A 20,550-nucleotide genomic window follows, 5' to 3' on the forward strand; every position below is an offset into this window, starting at 1 on the left:
TAGAGCAAGACCTTTACAAGATTTCTGCTTGTCCCACCTTTTCAGATTGAGCTCAAAACTTTAAAGTGATTCAATCAGTTCACCAAGGTCCATGGAGTCCACATCTCGGCATTCTTCGATGGAAATCACCTTCAACATAAATCTCTTGGGTAGAAAGCATAAAACTTTCCCAACAAGTTTAGCACTAGAATAAACTTTTCCCAAGGCATAACAATCATTAGAAACATCACAAATCCTACCATGAAAATCTATAATAGTTTCATCATCATGCATAGTCAAATTTTCAAAATCAGTGACTAATCTCCTAAGCCTTGTCTTCTTAACAACATCTGTTCCTTCATTATCTAGAGCTTTTCCCATGCACCTTTAGCTATCTCACAATTTGCAATAATTTTCATTTGATTAACATTCACAACATTAAAGATGGCATGTATAGCTTTGGAGTTAAAGTTTGCAAGCTCAAGTTCATTTTTGGTCCACTCATCTATGGGTTTAGGCTTAGACACATCATCATCAAAAACTATTGGGGTTCTCCAACCATGAACGACAGAGATCCAAACCCTTTCATCAATGGATTTAAAAAATGCACGCATTCTAGTCTTCCGATAAGGGTGGTTAGGACCTTCTAACATGGGTGGTCTGTTAGTAGCCCTCTTTCACTAAAGAAATTCATGTTATAACACAAGACAAATGTGGGCATAAAAAGAAGGAATATATCAAATCAAAAAGGCAAAAAAAAAAAAAAAAACACTTAGTTGTAAACGCATGCAAAAACAGAGCAGGCCAAACAACACACAAGCACAATCAAATAACACTAGATCTACTAAAATAACTTTTCAGAACATGCTTTGATATCAATTGAAATAGTTTATGGTCTTTATAAACTCAATGCGGAATGGTTTTTAACGTGTGTGTTAATGCTTTTGCAAATTGATTATCCAACCTCTTAACATCATCATAAAACATGAGCAAAAATTAAAGCACTCAAGGATTTTACGTGGTTCGGCTAACAGCCTACATCCATGGGACCATGCCCAGATTAAGCAAATCCACTATAGCAAACATGTTCCAAGTCAATACAAAGTCGGAATTAAGTCCAACAATTGTAAACAACTCCCTGTTCTACAAGACTCTAGCTCCACCCTCTGATTACCCCAATGTTCTACTACAGATTGCTTAAGTCCAAGAATCCACCTCGACAGCTCGAGCTCCACTCAAGCTTCAATGGCCGAAATCTACTTTTAGCTCCACAACTTGAACTTCCTTCAAGCTTTCAACAAAGGAACCACGTTCCAATAGACACTCAACAACAAGATAAGTTCGTCAAAATATTGAGCAATAAACAATATAAGGAACCTGACCAAATGAACAAACTTTGTAAGAAATTTCAAAGAACAAATAATGGAATATTTAGGTTCAAAGGACAAGGAAGAAGAAGATCAGATTATATAATCCTAGCTCAACAAATCTCCAGTACACTCAGCCAACAATGTCTAACAACTTGTTGGACCATTTTAGGAAAGATACAAACAACTTTGTTGGACCACTTCTGAAAAGACACTAACAACTTTGTTGGACTACCTCTGTGAAGACAGACACCTGTAAATGGACCTTTCATGCAAGTTTCAAAAATGGAAAATACCTTTACAACTAAGGAAAACATGACACTTGTACTAAGAGATCTTTTTAAGAAAATGTTTACACAACTGAGTAAAATGTGTACACATATTTGCAATATGTTCAGACAAGGTAAGTGTGCACACATATATGCAATATGTTACGATATATGTAAACTGCATACATAATTGTGCTTTAAACAACTTAATGTGCAAATATCAGAAAGAAATGTACACACATAGTTTCATAAGTTGACAAAAACTCTTACAATTTGAATTTCGATCAATTCTCTTTAGTGAAATTTCGTAAGGTATTAAAAAAGTAGAAAAAGCGTTTATTATTTCAAATGATTAACCAGCAAGACTATGAAAAGCAGCTAAAGCCTTCGGCTCTTTGCATTTCATTTGGGCGAGAATTATTGCAATGGTGGAGCCAATACTTTTATAAAAGTTGCAAAGTCTATCTTCTTTCATCATCTCCAATAAATCATACTTTAATAGTGTATGGTGTGTTTGGTTCCCTATTTCTATCCATATTCCCAATCCTATTCCCCAAATATTGTTTGGCACATTATTCTAGAAATATTACTATATTTTTTAATTACTTTTAGACCCCTTAAGTTTATTAATTTTATTAAATACCCCTAGAAAAAAAGTTTAAAAATTAGTAAAAACACCCCCACTCACCCATACTTGCCAGATTCCGGCAACCACCATTGGTGGTAGCCGGAATCCATCACAACGGCTTACACCTCGACCGGAAATGGCCGATAATTCACCGATTTGGTCTTTTCCAGCCAGATCCGCCACAGATGTGGCTAGAAAAGGCTAGATTTGGCCGTCAGCGACCGCCAAAGAAATGACCATGTTGACCGACAACGACGGCCAACGATGGGCTTTTGCGGCCGTCGACGACCACATCTGGCCATAGATCTGACTTTTTATGACTAGATCCATGGTGGATCTGGCCGGAAAAGGTCATATCGACGTGTTATGACACATATCCGACTAGTCTGTGTTGTAATGCAATTTTTCAGCTAGATTTCGACAGTGGTGGCCGGAATCTGGCACTGTAGGTGGTGGTTTTTGTCATTTTATAAAACTTTTATATATTTAGGTGTTTAATTAAATTAGCAAACCTAAGGAGTTTTATAAAAAAATTTAAATTTTATCTCGTAATACTTCTCTATCCAACTACTCAATAGTATTTCCAAATGATTAACCAACGAGACTATGAAAAGCAGCTAAAGCTTTCGGCTATACCTGGGCAAGGGACCGGTCCCTTGGGACTGGTCCCAAATGGGACCAGTCTCTCATGGGCCTGGGACCGGTCCCAGGCCCATGAGAAAAATCAGGACCCGGACCAGGCCTTAGGCCTGGTCCGGACTGGTCCCATGGGCCCAGGACCGGTCCTAGGACCGGTCCCATGGGGTTTGGAAAATTTAATTTTCCCCCCTCAATTTTTTTTATATTTTGGGGGCAAAACGAAATTTTATAGGGGGTTTTTAGTATTTTTTAGGGGTTGATTAGTAAGTTTCTAAAAATTTAATTAATTTTAAAAAATAATAAATTAATAGTTAATTTTAATTTTTAACATAAATATAATATTCACATTTCACACATTCACGCTTCACAAATAAACAATTAAATATTTTTTTTATTAAATTATTCATCTTCAATTTCATCGTCAACACTAGTTACATTATTCAAATCTGTATTCCTAAAGAGTTCGAGTAGTTCGGGATCTTCAGGGTGCTGTTGTAGTCTTCTTTCTCCATGAGTCCAATCCCGTAAACACGTTATCACTTCAATCATCTCATCGGTTAAAGAACATCTTCTGTCTTCAACAATCCGACCACTCGTTGAAAATGTTGACTCGGATGCAATTGTAGAAACCGGCACAGATAAAATGTCACGTGCCATTTGGGATATAATGGGGAATTGACTTTCTTGTTGGTTCCACCATTGAAGAATATCCATGTCAAGTTGCTCCTTCATCGTCATAAAGGTCAAGTCCACCTGTAGGTAGCGAGTCATCTCATTTGGTCTATGTATGTACGAGCTGGAGCTAGAGCTGGAGCTTCCGCCACGTCCCACATACGCCCACTTGCTCGACCATTGAGGGGGGGCTACATCAAGGTCCTGATCGCCTCTCCTAGACGTTCCACTTCCACTTCCACTTCTACTTCCATTGTATCTGTTCTCATATAAAGAAAAAAGCCTATCCAATTTGTGTTTAAAGTCAGTCAAATAAGACGTATAATCATGTCCTAAATAATGGCCTAACTCAGTAATTACACCGTTAACTACGGATAATTTAAACCTAGGATCTAGAAAAAGGCCTAATCCATATAAGAATGGAATATCTAACCAATATCTCTTATATTTTTCTTCCATACTTGAAACAATTTCACTAAAAATGTTATCATATCTATATTGATCAAAAGTTTTAGCAATTTGAACTAAAATATCTAACACTAAATTAGTAGTTGGATAATAAATACCACTTAATGTATTAGTAGCATCATAAAAAATTTTAAGAAATGAATAAAAAAGTTCACAAACCGCCCAATCATCATAGTTGACAACTTCCTCTGGATAGTTCTTCCGGTTGACGAAATCTGTAATTTGTTTCGCGGTTGGCAAAGCTTTTTCCAACATCAAGTAGGTAGAGTTCCAACGGATAGGCATGTTTGTACATAACTTCAAAGGTCGAACCGGTGGGTCCTCTTGCTTACAATATTTGACGTACTCCTGCCATCTTTTATTGCTACCGCCGACGATAAATCCGATAGTTCTACGCACCCTCTCAATCCTTGAATGTATAGTATCTAAACCTGCTTTAACTATCAAATTGATGATGTGACAAGCACATCTCTGGTGATAAAATTTGCCTTCACCAAGCGGATCCAATTTCTTTTCAAATAAAGATATTGCCGCGGTGTTAGCAGCTGCATTATCAAGCGTTAGCGCTACAACTCTATCAGTTAATAAATATTCTTGCAAAACTTCAAGAATCGTAAAATAAATAGTTTCAGCACTATGTTTTTCATATAATGGTTTAAAACTTATCAATTTTTGTTGTAAACCCCAATTATGATCTAAGAAATGTACTGTAACAGTTAAAAAATCGGTTTTTGATCTACAAGCCCATATGTCTGATGTAAGTGCAATAGATATATTCCTAAAATTTTGAAATTCGTTTTTAAGTTTATTATTTATTTTGTTATAAAGTTTTAGTATATCTCTTCTACTTGTAGTTCTACTAACAGGGGTATATGCTGGACAAAATGCAGTTTTAACCATATTAACAAAAAAAGGATTTTCAGATAAACAAATGGGAGAGTCTGTAGCAACTATATATCTTGCTATTTCCTCTCGTGCAACATGTGTATTGTATTGCCATGTTGAGAGAGTTGAGGATTGTGGATTAAAATTAAGTTGAGTTTGAATTTGTCTACCTGATCCGCTTGAAGATGCATTTATTTGGGGATGCTTCTTCTCTACGTGTCGTCGCATCGTCGAAGTCCCCTTCTCAGCCCCAATAATGGTTCCACATAAATTACATATCCCACACGATTCTTCCCCCTCCCCATTTGTCTTTGGCCGTTTTGATTTGGTGAAGTATCGCCAGACATCGGACACGACCCTCTTTGACGGTCGGGGGGGTTGGGCTATGTCCGTGCCCGTTGACTCGCAGCTCACATGTGTTTGGCTACACCTCGTCCCGGCCGAATGTGGTTGTGGAATTACAGCTGCATCCTCTGGAGGAAATGGTGAAAATGGATTGAAGGCTTCAATTTCTTCGGTGGATGGAACGTAAAACTCATTTGGGGAAGACATTATAAATTTATGATAAAATAATAAATAATTAAAATGAAAAGAAATTAAATAATAATATGAAATTATGATGATATTGAAAAATAGAAAAAAAATTTGAATAATATAAATAAATTATAAATATAAATTGAATGAGAAATTGATTGGAGATTTGGAGGAGATTGAGAGAATGAAAGAATGAGAGATTGAGAGAATGAAAGAATGAGAGATTGAGAGATTGGTGTGAAAAAAATTAAAGGTTTTAGGGTTATTTATAGTGTAGTTGTGGGGGGGAAAATGAAAAAAAAAAAACTTATATTATATAAATAATAAATGTAACCGTTGCAGCCAACGGTTATTATTTTTTTTTTTAATAAATTTTATAAAATATCATTTTAGTCCTTAAATTTATACTGATTTTAGGGGGTTTAATGTAATTTTATAAAAGATTAAATTGATAAAAGACAAATAAACTTTTGGGCCCAGGCCCGGGCCTTGGAGGAGGGCCCGGTGGAGGGCCCGGGCCCTCCTCCTTAGGCCTGGTCCCGTTTTGGGACCAGGCCTCCTAGGACCGGTCCTCCCAAGGATCGGTCCTAGGCCTGGTTTTTGGAGCTGGGCCCAGCTCTACTTTCGGCTATTTGCATTTCATTTGGGCGAGAATTATTGCAATGGTGGAGCCAATACTTTTATAAAAGAAGCAGAAGTGTGTCTTCTTTCATCATCTCCAATAAATCATACTTTAATAGTGTAATTATTGTAGTGTAGCCAAATAATTAAATAAAAGTTGCCGCCTTCTCAGCTTCTCTCGTCATCTCCCATAAATAATACAAGTGACTTACAATTTTTTTTATCTTTATAGCCGGAAGAGTGAGTCCTGATTGAATGATGGAGTGGCCTTGGTTTCCACTTTCCACGTTTCTCACAGCGCACTAAATAATTAAATTATCTTCTATTTATGAAGGTAACAATGCATTTATAATGGCATAGAAAACCCATTTTCTGAGTGAGGAAACAAGAAATAATCTTTGGACAAGAAACAAATAATTTGTTTTCAAAAACTAATAAAATAGAAACTCAAATAAAATAATGAATAATACTACATTTATAAACTTTTCTTATAATTTTTCTTTTTTTTTTTATATTTTTGATGTGATAATTTATAATTAATTAATCGAAACTTATTAGATAAATTTTATTAAGAAAAAAATATTGCACATTGACAAGAGAGACATCAACGCCCACACTCAATAAATGAAGACTTGGAATTGACTTAAAAAATGATGGAAATATGACACTGACAAGGCAGACATCAAGCCCACACTTCAACAAAGGAACTGAAATGAAGACTTGAGATTGACTGAAACAATCCAGACAGAAGATACTACTGGATTATGAGAGCTAATCGATGGCTGTGATTTATACCTGTAACATTTTTCAAGTCTGCATCAGCTTCTCATAGATGTAAGTCATATTATCATTCACAGCTGTCAAAGAGCCTTTGCGTTTGGTTCGTTCCTTCCCCTGCTTTGTCATTTTGTTAGCATGCCTTAGCAATTTTAAGTTTTTTCATTGTTAAGTTTGTTAATTATCTTCTAAGTTTTTACTTCCGCATATTTTATTTGCTTTGTTCAGCGCTATATTTCTTGATTATATTTTACTTCTGCACATATTTTATAGCTCTTCAAAAATAAATCCAGTTTTTTCAGAATCCCACAAAAAAAAAAAAAATTAAAAAAAAAAAACTTGTTTGATGTATAGATCCTCTTAATTTTATTGTGTTGAAGATGAAATTTATCTGAGTTTATAATTATTTCCATAATTATAAACTCAAAAAATTCAGTTTTGTTTGTGTTAATTTTTGAATTATTTCTCAATCTTGTTTCTTTTTCTTCTTACTCTAAATATTTATATCTTTGAAAGACCAGCCAGGACAAAACTCGTCTTTTTCACATACTGCTGATTCAACAAAGCTTAGTTGATTGTTGTCTTTCGTGACTTTCGTCCCTCAGGTTGGGGTTTGCCTTCGTTACAACCAACAACAAAAAAAAAAAAAAAAAAAAAAGCAACGGTTTTTTTTCGTTGTGCCTTTTCTCATAAACATTAGCGTTCTCTTTTTTTCAACCAACTAAAAAAAAAAAAAAAAAGAAAGAAAGAAAAAATTGCCAGAAATAGGTAATGGCGGAAATAGCTACTGCTGTTGCTTCCGAAGCTGCGAAGAAAGCTACAGAGACAGCGAAGGAATTCATTTCGCAGAAGATTTCCTATGCGCTCAAATACCAGAGCTACATAAAGAAGCCAAAGGAGCAAGCTGAGCGGCTCAGAAGAAGAAGAGATGATGTGAAAGAAGATGTTAAACTTGCTGAAAGACAAGGGGAAGAGATTTATAATGAAGTTAATGACTGGCTGACAGGCGTGGAAGATTTCATGGAACGTGTAGCAAAGCTCGCTGTTGATGAAGATAAAGCAAAGAGGCGCTGTTTCAGAGGGCTGTGTCCTGATTTGATTAAACGATACAGGCTCAGCAAGGAAGCAGAGAAGGTGGCAGAGGATGGTGCCAAGCTCTTGGGAAAAGGAAACTTCGCAAGAGTTTCCCACCCCGTTATTCTACAGAGGACGGCATCCGTTTATATTAGAGGCTATGAGGCCTTTGATTCCAGAATGCCAGTTTTGCAGGAAATTATGGAAGCATTAAAGGATCCTAATGTTAACATGATTGGGGTGTATGGGATGGCAGGCGTGGGCAAAACTACAACGGTGAAAAAAGTAGCTTGGCAAGCCAAGGAAGATAAGCTATTTGATGAGGTGGTCATGACTACAGTAACACAGACTCCAGACTTTAAGAAAATCCAAGAAGAAATTGCTGATCAATTAGGCCTAACATTCGTTGAGCCGAGCGTATCCGGAAGATCTCTTCGATTACGTGACAGATTTAAAAGGGAGAAGAGGATTCTAGTAATATTAGATGATATATGGGCTAAGATTGATTTGGATGCAGTGGGAATTCCTTATGGAGATATTCACGAGGGAATTGGCCAGGAAAAAGAAGTCTGGAAAGACAGAAAAGATGATGAGAGGCGATACAAGATATTGCTTACGTCTAGAGATCAATATGTTTTACGCAATCATATGAATATTCAAAATAACTTCTTGGTTGGTCTTTTATCGAGCGAAGAAGCATGGTATTTGTTTAGAAAGATTGTGGGCGATTCTGTTGAAACCTCTGATTTTCGACCTGTAGCAATAGAGCTGGTCGGGAAATGTGCCTGTTTGCCGATTGCTATTGAAACAGTAGCAAAGGCTCTAAAAAGTAAGAGTCTTCCAGTTTGGGAGGATGCCTTGGGTCAACTAACAAGATCTAATCCCAGACAAATTGAAGGAATGGCTGAAAATGTGTGTTCTATTATAGAACTGAGCTACCATTTTTTGAAAAGTGAGGAAAAATCACTATTTCTACTCTGTGGTTTGTTTAATGGAAGTCGCGGTATACTCATTAGTGACTTATTAAAATATAGTATGGGTTTGCATTTGTTTCGAGATGTTTATACCTTTGAAGATGGAAGAAATAGATTGCTTACGCTGATCCATAATCTTAAAGCTTCGTCTTTGTTGTTGGATGGTATCACCAATTTTTCTGTTAAAATGCATGACATCATTCATGCTGTTGTTATATCAATTGCATCCTCAGATGAGTTTATGTTTAATATTAAAAATGTTGGTGATTTGAAAGACGTATTGGAGGAAAAAATACCCAAAACTTCAACTGCTATAACTTTGCCCTATGGAGATTTTCATGATGAGCTTCCTGAGAGTTTGGAATATCCGAAGCTCAAGTTGTTTTATCTATTCAGCCAAAATCAGTCTCTACAAATCCCAGACCTCTTATTCCAAGGGATGAAAGAACTTCAAGTTTTGGATTTGACTGGAATTTGTCTCCTACCACTACCTTCCTCACTCCGCTGCCTAGAAAACCTTCAAACACTGTGTTTGGACGGTTGTCTACTAGGAGACATAGCAATAGTTGGAGAGCTTAAGAAATTAAAAATTCTTAGCCTCGTAGACTCTGACATAGAAAAGTTGCCTGGAGAAATTGGACAATTGACTCGGTTGAAGATGCTAGATTTGAGCAAGTGCTCAAATTTGAAAGTAATTCCACCGAATGTCATTTCAAGCTTGTCTCGATTAGAAGAACTATATATGGGCAATAGCTTCCTTCATTGGGAGATTGAAGGACTAATCAACAATCAAGAACGAAAGAATGCTAGTGTTCTTGAGTTGAAGCAGTTGTCTTGTCTTACCACTCTAGAGATACACCTTCATGATCTCCAGATTATACCACAAGACTTGTTTTCAGAGAAGTTGAAAAGATATAGAATACTTATAGGAGATGTGTGGGATTGGAGATGGTATGCTACTTATGGTGAAACCTCGAGAATGTTGAAAATCAAGCTCAACAACAGCATTTCCTTGATCCATCGAGTTAAAATTTTGTTGAAGAGAACTGAAGAACTCCATTTAGAATTGAATGGTGTTAAAAATGCTATTGATGAATTTGACGAGGATGGTTTTGCACAATTAAAGCATCTTCATGTGCAAAATGGTCATGAGCTCTTGTATATTTCAAACTTTGTTCCTACCAAAACTGTCTTCCCAAAGTTAGAGTCATTGTTTCTTCATAACTTGATTAAATTAGAGAAGATATGTGATGGCGAACACTATGCGGAGTCTTTCAGCAAACTAAGAATTTTGAAAGTTGAAAAATGTGATATGTTGGAGCATCTCTTCTCATTCCATGAGCATAATAAGTTTTCACAGCTTCAACAAATTGAAGTCATTGATTGTAAGAACCTAAAGGAGATTTTTGGTGAAGAGAGTTTAGGCTTGGTGGTTGAAAACAAAAGGAATAGTAAGCTTGAGTTCACTCAATTGCGTTCCCTAGTATTACAATGGCTACCACAATTCATAAGTTTTGGCATGAAGGTATATTTTCTCTTTTTCTTCTTTTATTTTCTTTTCATGTATAAAAGGTGTTTTGTAATTAGTTTCTAAGTTATTTATGGAGCGAGATTTGCTTTTGCAGGTTTTTTTGCCAAGATTGGAGAACTTGAAACTGTCCTCAATTAAAATTGAGGATATATGGATTGATCAACCTCAACAAATGTCTTCCTCTTTTCAGTCGTTGAAAAGCTTAACTGTAGAGGAGTGTAATGGTTTGAAATTTCTTTTTTCATCCTCCATGGTCAAAAGTTTTATGCAACTCCAAAAGCTTGCAATATGTGAACGTAAGTCAATGGAAGCAGTGATATTAGACTCAGAAGGATTAGAAGTAGAAGATAAGACAATTGGTATGAGTTTTCCTAAATTGATTTACCTAAAACTTGCGGGTCTTCCAAAACTCACAAGATTTGGCATTGGAAATTCGATTGAATTTCCCACCTTGATTGAGCTTCACATTGAGAGTTGCTCCAATTTGAAGACATTCTTCCCCAATTTTTCTGGTGAACCTAAAGAAGTGAGCTTGGAGGACTATATTATTAATATAAATCCCCTTTTTGACGACAAGGTACAGTTAATTCTTCTTATTGAAAAGCTTCCTTACTTGTTGGGCTCAAAATTTTAACCTTTTCTGTACCTATTAATGTCACCATTATCTGTAATTAATGAGTAGAAATTTACTTATAGATATCTTCTTTTTATTTTTGTATTTTAAAGAAAGACAAAATCCTTCTAGTGTCTTCTAATTTTTGGTCTCATATATATGCCCAGAAATTTACATGATGAGATGTTTTTTGCAGGTTGCTTTTCCAAATTTGGAGGAGATGATACTCTTACACCTGGATAGCTTACAGTTGATATGGCACAACGAACTCCATGGAGATTCCTTTTGCAAATTAAAAAAAGTGAGAGTCGAATTCTGTGAAATATTGATGACTATTGTTCCATCTAATAGTACTCAACGACTTCTTTCCTTTCACAATCTAGAAACATTAACTGTTATGCACTGTTGGAATATGAAAAGTCTATTTCCAGTTTCCACAGCTACTGGTCTTTTGCAACTTAAACAGCTTAAGATGATCTCTTGCGGGTTGGAGGAAATTGTTGCTAAGGAGGAAGTAGATGAGACCCCTAGATTTTTGTTTCCCCAATTAACCTTCCTCATGCTTGCTAATTTACCAGAACTCAAATGTTTCTATTTGGGGTTGCATACAACGGAGTGGCCAATGCTAGAGTTTTTGGGGGTGTTTCATTGTGAAAAGATTAAAATATTTGCTTCAGAATTTCCTAGGGATCAAAATACAGATCAAGACAGTCAACCTTCCTTTGATTTGTCTGGAAAGGTATGAATTTATCTTTATCTTTTTTTTTTTTTTTTTTAATGTAACATAATCATTTAGATTACTGTAACATGTTCACGATACAAATTATGTGGCATTGTACTAATTATTTCCTATTCCTTTAATAGACATCTACAATTGAGGTGATATATGTATTTTGTGTTGCATACTTGCTAGGGGTGTTCATAAATGGCTAACCAAACCAGTTAACCGATTTTCTTAACCAAACCACTTTTTCGGTTCAGGAATTTTCTTCTACCGAAACCAAACCAGTTAAGAGGAAAATCGATTAATTGGTTTTGAACCAGTTTTCCCTTTAACTTATTTTTTATTTTGATTTTTCCCTAATTTCAACTGATTTTATATTTTATTATTTTTATAATAAACCAGTTTTATTTTTTTATTTTTTATTTTATTATTCTTATAATAAACCGGTTCCCATAATCTCGTAAACCAGTAACCGAACTGAAAAACTGGTTTTTGTATTTCTTTGAACCAATTTGGTTCAATTTTTGCATTTTTTTGAACACCCCTAATACTTGCTTGTAAAATACAGTCATAGAGTAAAGTTTTTTTTTTTTTTTTTCCTTTTCAAACTGAACAACAGTAAACTAATTGGTTGGTCTTGTTTCATTGGTTAGATATTATTGATTTTTGCGAATTAAGAAGTTTGTTTTTGTTAATTTATGTATGTTTATTGTTTCAGATGATAAGCTGTATATTTATTTAAAACATATAATTACTTGGGGAAATTAGATGATTAAAAAAAATTTCACTGATTTTGTATTGATTACAAGATTTTCTTTTTTTTTTTTTTTAAATTTGTTCCTTCCTTCTCCCTATTACATTTCCGTTTTACATCAATATAGTACAATTGTTTTTTTTTTTTTTTTTAAACAAAAAAATTTGGTCACATAGTATTGCTTGCTTATCGTTTCCTAAAAATTAATCAAATGGAGCTGACTTCTTGTTGGTCAATAACATGAAAATTTTATTATATGTGTTTACCATATGCTCATTCAAACCTTCTTGCTTGTTCATCCGTTTTGAATTACAGGCTATGCCCAGTTTGGAATCATTGTACTTAGATGTCAGTCACGTTAGACTAATGTGCCACAACCATATTCCATTTGAAGGATTCTGCCAACTAAAAGAACTTTTTTTGGCCAAGTTAGATGATGAATCAATTCAATTTTTCTATGGCTTCCTCAAAAGGTTATTCAAACTGGAAACACTGGCTCTAATGCATAGTAGTTTCAATGAGCTATTCCCAAATGAAATAGACGCAACGAAAGAAGATTCTCAAGTGGATCCATTTCTTCCAAATCTTAGCTACCTGAAATTATTGAGCTGTAATTATTTGACACATTTATGGGCATCCTCAACATCTTTCACAAATCTCACAACACTGGAAGTAGAGGATTGTTATGGATTGGTAAACATATTTACATGCTCAACTGTCAAATCTCTTGTCCAACTCACAAAAATGACAATAAGAGAATGTAAGTTACTGAGAGAGATAATAGCAAGTGAATTTGACCAGGCAGAAGAAGAAATCGTTTTTTGTCGGTTGAAAACTTTGGAGCTTCATTGTTTAGCAAGCCTCACACGCTTTTGCTCAGCAAATTATGCCTTCAAATTCCCATGTTTTGATCAAGTAATTGTGAGTGAATGCCCAAAATTGAAGATCTTTACTCAAGGAAGTTTAAGCACACCAAAGCTAAATAGGGTGCGACCAACACAAGAAATGAATGGAGAATATGTTTGGAAGGAGGATCTCAATTCCACCATTGAGCAGATGTTTATAGATATGGTATTTACTACAAATCTTTTTATCTTCGCTACCACCTTTGCTATTAATATTAGTTTACATGTCTTTACTACCATTAAATTGGATATGATTGTATAATTTATAAGTAATTATAATTCTCCTTAATAAATATATGCCTTAAGTTAAATAAAACCAACCCTGCATCTTTATCACGCTAAAAACCGCCACATTTCATCTTGTTCAACTTTCCACTGCTACAGTTACTGGCGGATTTTGTATCTCTAGCGGAAGCCAGTTCAAGCGGCACTGGTTTTTTCTAGCTAACGACGTCACAAGCCACAGAGCCACACTGTCCGTCACAAGTGGCAGGTAAGCAAAATCATTGTGCTCGAATTTTATACTATATTTTAAAAGCGAATGTTTTGTATAGTCGTGATTTGATATTTGTGTTTTAGAACTGAAGCTTCCTTTGGTTGTGACTTTGAAAATTATTTTTTAACTGAAGCTTCAGTTTGATGTTTGATATTTTTGTATATAAGACCTGTAGATGTTTTTGATTGATCAGGTGATGCTGCAGAGTTGTTTGATAAATTGCTTGAAAGAGATGCATTTTTTTTTTCAACATAATGTTACATGGAAGATTTCTTAATTAAATTCTTATAATTATTTAGTAAAACAAAATTATTTCTTTGTACTCCCAACACAGACTCGATCACCAATTTCATTTATCTATAACAAAATTAGGCAGATCTGTTTGTATAGAATAAGGCTCTGAATGGGGATACATAGCAGCTATCACAGGTGATGGATACGGCTTTTATTTTATTTTTCAATTCTAGTGTAAGACATGGGCGCCTACTTTTACTTTTATTATTTTATTTTCCTTGATAAAGTTTGATACCCAGATTAATGTTATCAGTTTGATTTATTTCCTTACTATTTCATTGGTGTAAAACTTGCATTCTTGCTTTTGACTATATCAAAAGCACTGTGTTGCCTGCATATTCAGGATGATGATATACAACGAATGAACAAGATCCAAATGGAAGTGAGAGGCAACGAGACAGCTATGATTGTGTTGGGGTTCCAGCAGGAAGGCTATCCCCAGAGAGGGTTAACCATTCTAGTGCTGCTCCAAGTCAGGAGGTATGAGCTAAAGTGTTTTTTAGATTTTTTTTTTGCCCGTAAGTTTCTTCAGATTTCCTCATTTTTCTTTTGTTTATTTCGGGATGCCTTCAACGGGCACTTAAGTAATGATTAATTATTTCCCTCTCATCTTCAGTTGCTAACGACTTCATCAATATCATTAACCGTCTTCCAGGGTAGTGGAATCTAATTTTCTAGAAGTTTTCATTTTGAAATTATTTGTGAATTGAGTGGAATGGAAAAACAAATGCTGACTCAATAAACTTTCATTCCTCTGTTCATTTTTGTTATTTTCTAGTCATTATATTGCTATGCATTTGTGAAATAAAATTGCAAATGAGAAAAACCTGTAATTATTTTTTCCCTTTACTGATGCAGAGTAGTTTTGATATTGCTGAGGACGATGAAGGTACAACTAGTCCTACTTTGAAGGTTACTGCTCAATTAGATATTGGGCAACAGTTTCTTACAAAGACTTACCAGGGGCATTGGACCAAGAACTGGAAGGAGTGACGGTGAGAATTCAGGGAAACTGTCTCTTTACCACGTCATGCTGTTTCTGAGGATAAAAAGTTTTTGAGTGATTCTCTAATACTCATTAATGTTTTTTCTCTTAAGAAAGTTACATGTGAAGGGGACAGGTAATCTTGATTGTAATTGTAGTTATATTTTCTCCTTTTTTTTTTTTTTTTTTTTTTTTTTTTTTTGGGTACCAATAGGTTGTAAATATGAATTTATGATTTGGTTATTTTTTCCTTCTTTGTTCGGTTACAAAAAATTAGCTATTATACTGTTCAATATATACTATATAGCTTTTTCTAAATTTACCTGAAAATTAAATTTTGACACGTTCTGCTTAATTTTTCCAAAGTTGATCTGAATTCTTAGATATATTGTTTAGCTAATAATTGAATTCTAAATTGTTAGATTCAATTATTCAAAAGGAATTAGTCTTTCAGTGTTCTTCCATATTGCACATCTTTATTTGTGAATGGGCTCTGTAAATTTGTTCATGTAGATGCATATATAGTTGTATGGAGACACATTAAACTTTTTGACATATATGCTGCCTTCAATTTTTTGGCCTGTCGAAAGCATCATGTAAAGTTAGGACAGAATTATTTTGGATTGCTTTGAACCTATGTTGTGCGAAATGCCAGCTTAAAAATTCAAGGACACGAATATTAACATTAGAATAAGATTTGGTTTTTGGTGGTGACACATGATACACCATATCAAAATGTTTTCTTTGTATCAAAAGCCTGCCCTCTGCACAAAGCTATACATTGAATTTATATATTTATATATATGTTTCTTGTTTTGACAATATCAAAAGTACTGTGTTGCCTGCATATTCAGGATGATGATATACGGCAAATGGACAAGATCCAAATGGAAGTGGGAGGCAAAGAGACAGCTAAGATTGTTTTGGGGTTCCAGCAGGAAGGCTGTCCCCACAGAGGTCTAACCACTCAAGTGTGCCCTAAGTCAGGAGGTAGTATATTCTAGTTTTTTTTTTTTTTTTTTTTGCCTTCAAGTTGTCATCAGATTTCCTCATTTTCCTTTTGCTTGTTTTAGGATGGCTTCAACGAGCTTCATGATTTGGAGAGTTCATTTGCTTCATTTCCTATTAAATCATTGCACGCACTTAAGTAAGGATTATTTCTGTCTCATCCTCATTGCTAACAGCTTCAATAATATCATTAATGTCTTCTAGGGTAACGGAATGTATTTTCCAGAAATTTTCAGTTTGAAATTGTTTGTAAAATTGAGTTGAATGGAAAGCAAATGCTGAGTTAAGAAACTTTTTTCCCCAATTCATTCTTGTTATCTTCTAATCATTACTATTCTTATGCATTTGTGTAATATAAATGCAAATTAGAAAAAAAGATAGCATTTTCTTCCCTGTAATTATTTTTTCCCTTTATTGATGTAGAGGTTGTTTTGATCCATTGGTGAGCATAAAAAGTTTTTGAGTGGTTCCCTAATACTCGATAATGGTTTTTCTCCTACAAAAGTTCCACGTGAAGGAGACAAGTAATTTTGATCATAATTGTGGCTGTACTTTCTACTTATTTATTTGCTACCAAGAGGCTGTAAATAAGAATTTATGATCAGGTTAATTTTTCCTTCTTAGTTCACTTAAACAAAAATAAATATTATACTGTCCATGTATAGCTTTTTCTCAATTTATCTGAAAATTAAACTTTGACACATTCTGCAAGCTTTTTCCAAAGTTGATTGGAATTCTTAGATATATTAATTAGCTTCTTTAGATAATTGTTCTGGAAAATTAGAGTGAAACCTCTTAAAAAAATATTGGCTGCTTGTTCTTAAATAATGCAATTCTTAGATTCAATGATTCATAGGGAATTAGTCTTTCAGTGTTCTTCCATGTGTCACATCTTTATTTGTGAATGTGCTCTGTAATTTGCGCATGTGACTTGTGCAATCACTCTTCTTTTTATGGATGCATAATATAGTTGTACAAAGACACATTAATTAAGCTCTTTGACCTATGCTGCCTTCAATTTTTGACCCTGTGGAAAGCATGAAGTAAACTTGGGACAGAATTATTATTGGGTTGCTTTGAACCTATGCTGCACGAAATGTCAGCTTAAAAATTCCAGGACAGAAATATTGACATTAGAACAGGATATGGTTTTTGGTGGTGAACATGATACACCACATCAAAATGTCTTCTTTATATCAAAAGCCTGCCTGCTGTTGTGATGTCTGCACAAATGTATACACTGATTGGTTGTTTCTTTTTTTTTTACTATATACATATATTTCCATGTACATCAATGAAAATCTTTGACTATGTCTACTAAATAAGTTTGGTCTCTTGAAATTATTTTGAGGGGATTCTCTACAGCCAAAAAATAATCTGAGAGGAACGATGGTGGCCCATTTTTGTATCACAACAGGACAGATGCAAGTAACTTTCAGGTATTTCTGTTGTGATTTATTTGCTTTATAACTTCTATGTAAATTAGAGGCATCATTACTTGCTTTATACTTTATGATGAATCTTGTACTGTGTTGCATCTATTTATGCAGCAGAGGATACATCAGGAGCAGTGGTCCAACACATGGGACACTTTAAAGTTACTTAAGCAGATCTGAGGCCCAAGGTATATTTGCATTAGCGGGAGTTGATTTTGAAGTGATCCATCAGTGTCGTGTTGCTTCCTAAAGAAACTCAAGGTGATCTTAACATATACAATTATCAGTTATACCATAGCTAGTACATGTTATTTTATGGTCATTAATCTGATTAGGATAATAGCAGAAGTAAAAATAAATAAATAAATGGTTAATTTTATTCTACTACCCTATCAAATTGCAAGGTAGTCCATGAAAATGAGAAATGATGCTTAATTTTACTGATCATAAATTCTGGGGTTGGCAAGAGTATTCTGCTCTTGAGTTTTTCTTCTAAGCTTGAGTAGCTTAGCTTCTGATGGTTATAAGGAGTTGGCAAATTTCTTTTTTTTTTTTTATTTTTTTTTTATTTTTTTTTTTTATTTTGTGGCATGGTTGAGTTTCCCTTTTGGCAATAATATTTTTATTTTGTTATCTTAACTATTAAGATCATAGCTTAATATATATTAGCTAATTATAAATGTTTAGTGATGAAATCTAATTTTAGCTTTATTAATGGTAATGGATTTAAATCCTTTGAATGCTTAATGGAGCCAAAACCTACTTGCCCAGATACTGAGGTTTTAGCTGGCTTTGGTTGTCCTTATTCTATAATATTAATTTTCTCTCTTTTGTCTCATTCTCCAATTAGTAACTGACTCCCATGAACCAATTTTAGAAGCATAAATTACTGGGATTTTCAAGGTCGATCTCATAACGACACTAGCTATTTAGTATCCAGAAAGTTCATTTTATTTTAAGTGTGTTGCATTGTATTTTGTTTTCATGATGGGAACTATAGGCTGATTAATGATTCAGTTGTCCATGGTTTTGCTTTTGTTGATTGTGCTACTCCAAGGTTTTGGGTTGGCTCCATCAAGCATGATGCTTCATGTGCTGCTTTGGGGCTTTATTGATGCAAAGTATGCTCTTCTACTCTACTGTTCTTTTGACAAATTCAACTATACTGCCTAATTTGACAAATTCTACTGTTCAACTACTCATTAGCGGCTGAAATTTATATCTGCATTTCTGACTATTTAGATATCTCATGAAATTTTGATGTATAATTTCATTTTACACAACTATACAAATATATTGTTGATGGTAGTTTTTCAGTGTAGGGTGTGAACACGTGCTTCCATTGTAAACCGCTACTTAGTGCTTGGTAATCTCAATGTAGAGAAAATATCTGCTGTCCTTTGAGTGTGGTCTTCAAAAGAGATTGCCAGTCACCTTTGATACGGTATCTATTAGGTAAGTAATCCCAAAAATAATTCAGAATCCTATTACATATGTAGGACTTGTTTAGGAAATATCCTCTTTTTGTTGATTCATGATCTAATAAGGATTTTCTCTTTAATGCGCTAGATTTTATTTGCTAAGAACACACTTGTGCTGTATCGACTCATGCCTTTCCCTTGGACTATAGTGGCCATTTCATGTCTAAGTAACTTGATTATGTTTGTTTGAAGAATTGAGTTTTCAATTCATTAATTTATCACTAAGGAGTTACACCCTTTATATAGGGAGTATACGATCTCTTAAATCTCCTAATTATGTCAATTATGGATTACACAATATTTTGTCTGACATAATTATGAGATTACATAATCTCTAGAATATTCTGAGATCGTATACCTGACATAACTAAAAGATTACATAATATTCACTTGATTACAAAATATATACAAAATATTATGAAAATCTTAATACTTCCCCTCAAGTTGGTGCGTAGATGTCACACATGCCCAACTTGTCTAACACTTGTGAGAAAATACGTTTGGAGACAGCCTTGGTAAGAATATCAGCCAATTGATCCTCTGATCGAATCTTGGGCAGTTCAATAATCTTTTCATCCAGTTTTTCTTTGNTCTCCAGACACTGTTGTAATAAATTGGCATACGCAAAGTAACTAATGGTGAGTTTGAATTTGAACCTAATAATGAACCAGAAATTGTATGTTAATTTCTTGTATTTCTTCTATTATGTGACTTCAATATGCTATGTATATGATATTACAGAATGTGCAGAGTTCAAAGGAAGATTGAGGTCATTCTTGGTATGCAAGTTGGGGTAGGACTAGTTCTTTATATTGTTTCTCGAAGACAAAAGGACTTTGTTTCTGCTATCTTCATTGATGCTGTCCTGAAATTTGATTGAGTGGTGGAGCCCCCTTGATTGCACCTTCATCCAGTTGCTTTACTGCTTGGATTTGTTTTATGGGTTCTGATTTGGCGATTTCTCAAGTATGTTGTCAAGCAACTTTGCAAAATGCTGTTTGTGAATATTGTTTTAATTCATTATTTGCACTATCAGCGTTGAGTTTCATGTCTATTTCACGTAATAAAATATTTATTCTTGTTGAAGATTGTTAAATGTGAAGCCTTAAAGCGACACCGTTTAACTGAAGCCAAGAAATTCCAAAACGACACCGTTGTGACTTAAACCGACGCTCAATCCTGATCGTTGGTTTGAATCCAGATCTAACGGCTGAAGACTTAAGCTGAGTCCAACCTATAAAAGCTGATGACTCTTTAGTTTTTCATTAACGCGTTTTATCTCTCTGTTTTGATATCTCTCTGAGTTACAAATTAGGATTCAAGATTAGGGTTTGTTCGTGTGGGTGTAAATCTGCGGGAAATCTGTCCATTGAGTTGTGTTTCTTAGTGGGGAGGGAACCTGGTGTAGTGTTCTTATCTCAGATTGTAGGTTTACT

At 34.5% G+C, this 20,550-nt stretch overlaps 2 protein-coding genes and 1 long non-coding RNA gene across 6 annotated transcripts; all 3 read left to right on the forward strand.

Annotated features, from left to right (window-relative positions):
• Positions 1-7,602: 7,602 nt before the first annotated feature.
• Positions 7,603-10,173, forward strand: LOC116133464 (disease resistance protein At4g27190-like). The gene is made up of 2 exons (XM_031419170.1): positions 7,603-10,045; positions 10,131-10,173. The coding sequence occupies exons 1-2, from the start codon at positions 7,611-7,613 to the stop codon at positions 10,171-10,173; spliced, it is 2,478 nt and encodes an 825-aa protein (XP_031275030.1). The 5' UTR covers positions 7,603-7,610.
• A 1,180-nt stretch (positions 10,174-11,353) lies between these two features.
• Positions 11,354-13,676, forward strand: LOC116133465. The gene is made up of 2 exons (XM_031419171.1): positions 11,354-11,770; positions 12,825-13,676. Exons 1-2 carry the CDS (start codon positions 11,360-11,362, stop codon positions 13,674-13,676), a joined length of 1,263 nt encoding a protein of 420 aa, XP_031275031.1. The 5' UTR covers positions 11,354-11,359.
• Positions 13,677-14,765: 1,089 nt separating this feature from the next.
• Positions 14,766-19,077, forward strand: LOC116133419. Of its 4 annotated transcripts, none has more exons than XR_004128548.1 (8): positions 14,766-14,860; positions 15,063-15,325; positions 16,044-16,179; positions 16,263-16,336; positions 17,549-17,636; positions 17,748-17,894; positions 18,691-18,754; positions 18,951-19,077. It is a non-coding gene; the product is annotated as an uncharacterized LOC116133419 (long non-coding RNA). The 4 variants fall into 4 exon arrangements; XR_004128546.1 differs by having other exon boundaries at positions 17,563-17,636; XR_004128549.1 differs by having other exon boundaries at positions 17,563-17,636; positions 17,751-17,894.
• Positions 19,078-20,550: the final 1,473 nt, after the last annotated feature.

This window comes from Pistacia vera, unplaced genomic scaffold (genome assembly GCF_008641045.1).
Source record: "Pistacia vera cultivar Batoury unplaced genomic scaffold, PisVer_v2 Contig27, whole genome shotgun sequence".
Lineage (NCBI taxonomy): Eukaryota > Viridiplantae > Streptophyta > Magnoliopsida > Sapindales > Anacardiaceae > Pistacia > Pistacia vera.